General features: G+C 33.4%; 1 protein-coding gene across 1 annotated transcript; it reads right to left on the bottom strand.

The window, feature by feature from the left end:
* Window positions 1-2,093: 2,093 nt before the first annotated feature.
* On the bottom strand, window positions 2,094-5,223 carry LOC142641332 (ATP synthase subunit d, mitochondrial). The gene is made up of 5 exons (XM_075815741.1): window positions 4,864-5,223; window positions 4,058-4,139; window positions 2,799-2,863; window positions 2,549-2,635; window positions 2,094-2,426 (listed from the first exon to the last, which is right to left on the bottom strand). Exons 1-5 carry the CDS (start codon window positions 5,032-5,034, stop codon window positions 2,325-2,327), a joined length of 507 nt encoding a protein of 168 aa, XP_075671856.1. The 5' UTR covers window positions 5,035-5,223; the 3' UTR covers window positions 2,094-2,324.
* Window positions 5,224-9,951: the final 4,728 nt, after the last annotated feature.

The following is a 9,951-nucleotide window of genomic DNA, read 5'->3' as shown; positions in this document are numbered from 1 at the left end:
CCCTCTTTCTGTTCAGTTATCTACAAGTTCAAGTGTATATACGTCTCTCTTTTTGAACTTTATATGACGATTCCATGTATCGACTAAACATGCATGTTGAGGGTTATCCCCAGAAGTGTAATGGAGCTTTTATCTTGCTGGCTGGGTAAGTTCAGTAAACCTAGAAATGGGGTTATTTGGAACATGATTCCTCGTTGCCTAGCCTAATGTGGGGTATTTGGTGGGAGAAGAATGCTCAGATTTTTGAAGGAACCGAAAGTTCAACTCAAGACCTGAAACTAGTTTTTTTTCTGTACCTTTCTTGGGTGGACAACGGCTTCTGGTGTTTTCACTTTTAATTTCTTACTTGCTTTGCTTGATAGTTGTGCTTTTCATGCATCTTAGTTTTGTTTGTTTTAATGTTTAACTCAGCACACTTCATGTGTGCTTTGGCTCTTTGTAGTTGATTATTTTCTTTCAATGAAATTTTATTATTTATCAAAAAAATGCATGTTAGTTGCGATGTATGAATAACTAAGGTCTGAGGTGATGCATGAATTTTAACAAATTTAAAAGAAGCACAACATAAGCTCCGAAATTGAAATTGCGGTACTTCGTAAGATGATGACAATTACAAAGACATCACAGTTTTTAGTAGGTAATGGTTGGATGCTGGGTTGCTCTTTTCTTGTCATTCATATCTTTCTGTTTATCTTTTTGTGGTTGGTCTCTTATCACTAGAAAATGGTGATGGTGCTGTCCCCATGCCAGATGACCAATCGTTATTAACAATCGCAGTTGACATGAAGGACTACAAAAGCTTACAGAGTTGCAGTTGACATCTTGAATTGTGAAATTCAAAGAACACAACCTGCAGTGCTGCTAATATTGTTAAATGGTCTGTCGTTTCTTGGGAAAGAAAGAATGAGGCTTAAACCTGGCAAGAGAAACGAGGAGAAGAGGAACTGTTGTTTTAAGTTATCTCAAATGGTATGCTGTTAAAAGGGGTAAATTTTTAGGTACCACGGTCTGTGTGCAAAACCTGTGTGTGGAAGCCAAAATCTGTGATGGTAGGTTTGAGAGAATTGCCACAAGAAAGACAAGAGGCATCCTCTTCTTTTCTGCTCTTCAATCCTGCAATCTCTTCCTCAAATGCCATATAATCCAGGGTCAGTATTCAGATGCTGGTCTTGACCCAAAATACGCATACATACTATCAACCCCTTGCCTCTACCACTTTCACAACAAACCCACCCAGGCTTGAGATGCATTTGGTACAAAGCTGTCCTCTTTTGTTTGTTTTTGGTTAACACAAACCTGTCCCCTTTGTGATCACATTGGGTACAACCATTACTAAAGGTAGGGAGTTTGAAAGGCCATTGATAAGAAGGGAGTTGGATAACAATCTTGTTAGAGCACACATTTTAAGCTCTCTCTTTGACATCAATTTATTTGCCTTCTTGTTTTTGTTTATTGCTTTTTGTTCAGAATGAGCTAAAGTATATTTATACTTAAAATAGTGAGGTCTAAAAAAGTTAGACATAAACAAGAAAAAGTGAAAAGATAATTGAAACGGATTGTAAAAAGTGAAAAGATAAATGCAAAAGCTCGTGTCATACTCATTTTTAGAGTTTGAATGGATAAAGATAAGACTTCTTCTACTTCTCTTTTTCTTTGCATGAGACAAAAAACAAAGAAAAATGGTCCCGATGTGAAATCTTCCTCTCGCAATCCATGAGCAGAATTGTTAAGTATGTACTCCCCAGGTGTAAAATCCTTCCCAATCCTTTTCTAATCCTAATTCCAATTTAATGATGAAGAAAAAAAACCATCCACCCACCCTTTCCACAGAAAATATAAGTTAAAAGCCTGTGCATAGAATATGATAATAACCATCTTTTGAAGCTTTTCCACTGATTAAATGCTATAAGGTCAGAGTACCCAACAGCCACACAACATGAATGATCCCAGATACTCAGGAAACTGTTTTTCAGTATCATTATGGTCAGATCAGTTGGAGAACACAATAATGTGGATGATTTACCAGGACCATACTTGAATCATTATGTACTCTAATAGAAATAAATGGATAACGTGATCGTAAATAAAGCTTGTTTGATTCAAAACCTGCCTTTATATGAATTAAAAAGGAGATTTCTGTGGCCTTACAAAGAAAATCCAATTTTCTGACATGGTTTTGCTGAAGCTCAAATCTTCAAACCAAAAGCAACCAGATTACACGGAAGACAACAAGGTTATATTTATTATTCAACAAAGATGGGACAGAAAAATTTGAGAAATTCCACCAAACTGCGACAAGTTGGTGCCAGAATAAGCGAAGTTGATCAATAGCCCCAGTAGTCATTACGGATTTCATCATCAAACTTCTTCTTCAGCTCAGGATGCTTCTCAAAGTATTCATTTGCCGTCATGGTGCTAATCTTTTTCTGTTCAGATAAATGAAAGGCAAGTAAGAATTCATAAAATTTGATGTAAGAATTCATAAAATTTGATGTATTCATGAAATTTCGTGGCTCTGAAAAAGTACAGAGCAATTCTTTTCAATTACCTTCATCTCTTGTACTTCAACAATTTCCTTCTCCAAACGCTCAGACTCCTTCAAGGATTTCTCTTCTGCTTCTTTCAATTCGACCAACTGTAAATCAAATCAACATATATGCAAATAAGATGCTACAATTAGAGATAGACAGAGGGAGGGAGGGAGTAAACTACTGATCTTGTGTTAGTTTTTTTATTTTATTTTATAGGTACGGTAGAATTTCAACCTATGGCACTATTGATCTTGTGTTAGTTCTTACCAATGCATCAAATTTAGGCAGGTATTGAGGAGTGACTGTGTCTTCATACTTGGGGATCTCAATGCCTGCAAATTAGAATCAATAAAAAAGCGGACATATGTATAAGTATAAACTTTAGAAAAGTGAAGACTGAATCTAATAAAGAAAAAAAAAAAAGGAAGTTTCCAAGCAGGACATGGAGTAAGACAGTATCTAGTTGGACAGATCATTAAAATTCATTCATTCTTGCAATTTGGTACTTAAAAACATACAAGGAAAAGAATTACAAAACAAACTCCTGCTGGCAAGCAAAACACACTCTGCATTTAGGAAATCCCTGAAGAAAAACTTCTCTATGTAGAACTAGAACTAACTTGAGAGTTTGATGCAGCTAATTGTTTACTTGGCTTGAGGTTGCGGTGATCAACAGTACTAGCCAATCCCACTAATCAAAAAATTCAATTGAGCTCAAGAAGGGTACCTGGGTACCCTGGCAGTGAAAATCAGTATTAGAACAGATTTACTTTGTGAATGAACTTGGCCTATTAATGCAAAAGCATGAGCTGGAAGAAACCGATTTGGACTGATAAAGAAAAACTAATGGAAGAAATGGTTAAGAACTATATAGACTACTAGGTAGTATGTACTGGAATGAGTTGCTTAAATGGACCTGTAAGGACAGGCTCAAACGATGAGTCCAAATGGAATGCTAAAGTTAGTGTACCCTGCTCATGTAATGGGATCAAAATTCAAATGATCAACAAAAGGAAGAAGGAAAAAAGGCCTAAAAATGGGTCATGTAGAGCTCACAACCTGAAACTGGAATGGATGGTTTGTGTCTGAAAGTGGGGATGGTATATTTTGGATTTTCTTGGTGAGTACAGCAGGATAATGAAGAGACATTGACCGATAGCAAATTAAAAAGGCCTAAGATAAAGACTGGACCCAGAAACCTATACAACTAAGCTAACATTGCAATCAGTTGACTTTGCTAACAATGAGAAACATTGTAAATAATTAAATAAAAGCAAGATAAAGACATAATAATATAAAGTAGAATGCAAGTGACACTGCAACAGAATTATCTGATCACAAAATGAGACCATCATATGCAAAAGAGGTAAACTCCAAGCAGAAACCAATGCCAAATACAAATGCAAGTTCACAAACTGCACCTTGATTATACAAGGACCCAAAGTATAATGCAACTATAATAACATAAGGTATTCCATGAAACTAAAATCTGTGGCGTGCATTCACCAATAAGTTAGAAAACATACTGTCATAAGCCTCCTTGTACATATCCACCAAGCGTGACCCAATTCCTTTTCTATAGTACTCCCAATCTATGGGTTCAGGTTCCTGCACATAGCGAAGATCAATATTCAAGATTAAACACTAGCAAGGTCAAAAGCAAGCAAACATACTAGTCTCATGAACAAACATTGACGTCCACAAAGCAATTCTTGTAATACAAAGCCATACAAAAAAGCTCATTTAAGTTCTCTCCAGGTCAAATTTTCCAACCACGTTGCCCATTTGAAATGTGCATCATTAAAATGATGAAATTACGGCCTTCAATTACATTATAGCAACACCCAGCTAAACAAAACAACTAAATCAAGCCAAACAGCCGGACTAGGCTTTGCAAAGCCAGAATTTAGATCTCCTTGATACCTTACAATGAAAAACTTGTGCTCCAAAAAAACCCTCATTTTCATTTCTTTATTTACATTTCTAAGCAACCAAACAGTACATAACAAAAATCACTCCAAAAAAAAAAAACCCAATTTTTCTGCTCTATTTTCCTTAACTGTCTTTCACAACAATAACCCATCACATATTTTCTTATTTTTCCCAGATGTCAACAAAGTAATTACAAAACCAAAGAGACCCATTTCACAAAATCCACAAAAGAGCTATTCACCAATCTCAAACCAACGAATCACCCCAAAATAAACAAAACCCATGTCCTTAAATACCAAAAAAAAAAAAAAAAATCTATCTCCGATGCATCAGGAATCAAAAAACATAGATTTACAGAAATACCTATAAAAAAAAGTTAGGGAGGGTTTGGAATTTGAACCTGGCTGAATTTGGTCGAGAGGGTAGTGTTGACCTCGTCAAAAGCGCGGCGAAGAGTGGCGAATTCTTTGCGAGCCTCATCGGAGACGAGAAGCTTTGCCATCCCTTCCCAGTCAATGTTTTTCGAAGCTTTGAATGCCACATCCACTACTTTCTTTCCAGCTCCACTCATTTTTCTCTTCCGATCCTTCTCTCTCTCTGGGGCAGCTCAGAAAATTTTCAGGGTTAGTAGATACCGAAATGTGATATCTAGGCTGAGATACTGATGCCCCTTTTGTTGTTGATGGTAGTGGTGGTGTGCTAGTGCTTGTGTTATGGACTGTGTTGCGTGTGTGTGCGTTTGTTGTACTATGTTTGGGTTGGGCTTCAGTTTTGTGGGTCTTTGTTTTTTTATATTTGTTTTTGGGTCTAAGACTTTGGGTTACTTGAGTCCATGATCTATATAAATAGCGTGCTCGTAGGCTCTTTTATTTGTTTTTTTTATAGAGATGGTAAAGTTATCAATTATTTTATAATATTTTTATAAATGATTAATGTGTCTAATTTTTTATTGGTTTTCATCTAAGTCTACTATTAACATTATTTTTTTATTTATTAATAATCACTCGCTACATCAGCAATTTGTAAAAAAAATTTGTAAAATATTTTGTATATTTAGAATTACTTTTTTTTTTTTAAGAGTTAAGCATTTGCATTCATTATAATTTGAAATTATTACACTGTGTGTCAGTTGTGTAATTAGATAGGGATGTCTTAATTTTTAGCAACTTCCTCTAGCCTATAGAAAAATGCTATGTCCAAAACATTTTCACAACGAATTCTAAGTGGCAGGTTATTATTGGTTGTTATTGTTGGGCAAAAAAGTAATATTAGTAGTAGGTTCAATTTTAAACCAGTAATAATTAACCACCTATAATTTGTTGTGAAATGTTATAAATGTAATAAATGTAATACATCTCCTAACATATATGTACAAATTACACTTACGCGAAGAAGAAGAAAAGTCTAAAATTTAACAAATAGAGATAATGTCTTAATTTTTAGCAATTTTAGAGTCTACGGCTTGGAAGCCCCTTAAATAGTGGTAGTATAGATATACAATATAAAATATTAAAACTATAAACTGTAATATTTTTATTAAAATAATTTGAAATAAATAATGAAGCAATTTTAAAAGTTTTTGATTTTTAAAAAATTGAGTTTAATTGAAATTTTTTGAATAATATTTTAAATTTATTGAAACTTTGGTAATTTAGTTGAAATTAGAGTAAATTGTGCAATTTTTATGTATTAATTGGGCATTAATCACATGACGAAACCATGTAATATGATGTGGAATATTTATGTTGAGCCATATAATAAAAGCATGTGTAAGAACCAAATTTCATTATCAAAACAAATTTTGATATACTGTTTGAATGACATAAACGAAATAATAAGCTTCTTTTAAATTTTTAGAAACTTTTAATAATAGAATTATAATTTGAGTGGTATTTTAAAACTTTTTGAAATTTTGGCAATAAAATTTTGTTGTATATATAGGTATGTACATGGATAGGTTGCAAAAATGTTGCTTAAGTTTGGAGAATATTATTTCATAAAGTTGTTAAAGTGAAAATTCAAGTTCTAGAATTTTCTAAGTGAAAATTCGAAATTCAACATTTTTGATCGATTGAAATGGTAAGAAAATAATTATGGAGCCTTTGGATGAATTGATCGCTATTCGATTCCTATTAGGTCGATCGAAAAGAGCACTCGATCGATCGAAATAAACTTTCAACCAATTTCGATCGATCGAAAGTCGTAAAACAGGATTCTCTGCTTAATTTTTTGGTAACTATTTTGAATATTTGAAAAGGTATCAAGCTTTGTGAATGGTTTTATGAAATATTTTGACTCTTCATACGTGCCTTTTAATAAAATATAACTCTATGAATATAAATAGAAGTTTATGTTCACTTGAAAAAAATAACACAAAATAGTAAGCTAGAAAGAAACATAAGAAATCCTGAGGTCATTCTTTAGAATTGCTGTCTGTAAAACTCAACATCTTGATTGTATATTGGGGATAAATTTGCGACAACTTTTTTGCAACAACAGTGTGGGGGGCAAATATTGTTTAAAGAAAACGATATTGTGCCTCCAAGCTTTGCCATCCCTTCCCAGTCAATGTTTTTCGAAGCTTTGAATGCCACATCCACTACTTTCTTTCCAGCTCCACTCATTTTTCTCTTCCGATCCTTCTCTCTCTCTGGGGCAGCTCAGAAAATTTTCAGGGTTAGTAGATACCGAAATGTGATATCTAGGCTGAGATACTGATGCCCCTTTTGTTGTTGATGGTAGTGGTGGTGTGCTAGTGCTTGTGTTATGGACTGTGTTGTGTGTGTGCGCGTTTGTTGTACTATGTTTGGGTTGGGCTTCAGTTTTGTGGGTCTTTGTTTTTTTATGTTTGTTTTTGGGTCTAAGACTTTGGGTTAATTGAGTCTATGATCTATATAAATAGCGTGCTCGTAGACTCTTTTATTTCATTTACCAATAATCACTCGTCACATTAGCAATTTGTAAAATATTTTGCATATCTAGCATTACTTTTTTTTTTTTTGATAAGAGTTAAACATTGACATTCATTATAATTTGGAATTACTACACTATGTGTTAATTGTGTAATCAGATAGGGATGTCTTAATTTTTAGCAACTTCCTCTAGCATATAGAGAACTACTATGTCCAAAACATTTTCACAACGAATTCTTAGTGGCAGGTTATTATTGGTTGTTATTTTGATCGATCGAAAGTCGTAAAACAGGATTCTCTGCATAATTTTTTGGTAACTATTCTGAATATTTGAAAAGGTATCAAGCTTTATGAACGGTTTTATGAAATATTTTGACTTTTCATACGTGCCTTTTAATAAAATATAACCCTATGAATATAAATAGAAACTTATGTTCACTTGAAAAAAATAACACAAAATAGTAAGTTAGAAAGAAACATAAGAAATTCTGAGGTCATTCTCTAGAATTGCTGTCTGTAAAACTCAACATCTTGATTGTATATTGTGGACAAATTTGCGACAACTCTTTTGCAACAATAGTGTGGGGGCAAATATTGTTTAAAGAAAACGATATTATGCCTCAAGTTATTTATTTTCTGTTTGTCTTTTGTGTTAACTTTATTTTTTCATTATTACTTTGTATAATATCTCCATCAATTTTCACTTAAAAAAATAGAAAGAGTATTTTAATAATTTGAATGTACTAGCATATAAAGAGAAAAGAAAAGGATAGATTTGATATTGTCGGGCTGTGAGTTATGCAACTCTGCCTCAAAATCAACTTGTGATAAGGAAGACACACAAAAATATTTTATAGCATTCAATATCATGCTACGCGGGCCTGTTTTTAGAGTAGGTGTATGAAGTTAAATTGTGGTCACCCAAACAATCCCTCTCTCATAATAACACTCCCGTGACTCAAATCCATGACTTTGGTTCTGATACTATTTGTTGGACCATAAGCTATGTCATTCCATTATAAAACCAATTGGTGATGAAAAAAAAACACTCAAATCTTTTATGGCATTCAACATCATACCATGCAGGCCTGTTTTTAGAGTAGTTATAATGAATCAAATTGTAATCCTCAACAAATACAATCACATATATAAGACAATTTTATTTTTCAAGTCAATAGGCCAATGAATCTTAGCTATCTTAAACTTACATTTAATCAAGTAAAGTATTATAATCGACTAAAGGAATTCTATTGTTTACAATTAATGCTGCAAGAAGTCTTAAAATTTGTAAGCGTTTTACAGTCCATCGTGTATACTACACTAGTATATTATATATATATGATAAATTGTAAATTATGTATTAAGCCTCATTGTTTTAAGATAGTTTTAAATTAAGAGCTCATGTGTTCAAAAGTTTTAAATTAAACCTTATCACATTGGTGTGTTAAGGGTCAACAAATATTCCATGGCTCACAGCTTGTTTTAGAAGCCTAATGACCCACTAGGCCAATGGGCAGGTTAGCCAATTGTTATTGAGGCCTAAATTGTAAATTATGTATTAAGTCTCATTGTTTATGGTAGTTTCAAATTAAGAGCCCATATGTTCAAAAGTTTTAAATTAAACCTTATCACATTGGTGTGTTAAAGGGTCATCAAATAGCCTATGCCCCACGACTCGACCCAGAAGCTCGACAGCCCATCAGACTAATTGGGGGCTTGGTCCGTTGTTATTGAGGCCCATGGGTAGTTCACTAGCCAAGTGGGTAGGACGTGAGCTAATTTTTATGTCCATGGACACTTGGTGGGCTAGTCCAATAGCCTAGGCTGTTGGCCCAACTTGTTTCCCAGCCTAATAATTTAGAATTTTTAACAAAAATATATAGGAGGAGTATGAAGAATTGATCTTGAAACAGTATAGAGGAATTTCTTGAACTCCCCCAATCACAAAGATACTTAAAATGATTGTGCTAAACTTAGTTTACTAAATATATATTTTAATAGTAGTCTAACAACTTTGAATTAACCACTTGACAATTTGTTCTATTAAAGAAAAAAAAAACCATTTAAAGCCTTAATAAAAAAAAAGGTTTCCATCAACAAAATAAAAAATTAAATAGATTTGACTATAAAAAAAAATTGTAATTAAGTATTAAATTCTTTGATTCTTTCCTTAAAAAAAATAGATTGATTATTTATTTATAAAAAAAATTGATTATTTTATTATAAATAAAATAAAATATTATACTAACACAAGCCTATAGATAACCCCTTAGGCCCAATATGCTAAAGATAAAATGGGCATTGCCCATGGGCAGGGTTATAAGCTGTTGTTTTCTTTTTAAACCCAGTTTAATTTGGCCTATTAAATAGTTAATAGTCTACTATGCCTAGCCCCTAGGCCATTGTGACAATGGGCCAAGTAAAAATGGTTTGGGCTGGCTTGACCTGGTCCATTGACGGCCCTTAGGTGTGTGTTGGACTATGTTTGGGTTGGGCTTAGTTTTATGTTTATTTTTTTTATTTGGGTCTGGGTCTAAGATGTTGGGCTGGCTGAGCCTAACATGTTATTAATTGAG

The sequence above is a fragment of the Castanea sativa genome, chromosome 6, assembly GCF_040712315.1.
Source record: "Castanea sativa cultivar Marrone di Chiusa Pesio chromosome 6, ASM4071231v1".
Classification (NCBI taxonomy): Eukaryota; Viridiplantae; Streptophyta; class Magnoliopsida; order Fagales; family Fagaceae; genus Castanea; species Castanea sativa.
Note: the sequence above shows the minus strand (reverse complement) of the source record. Positions and strands in the feature narration are given on the sequence as shown.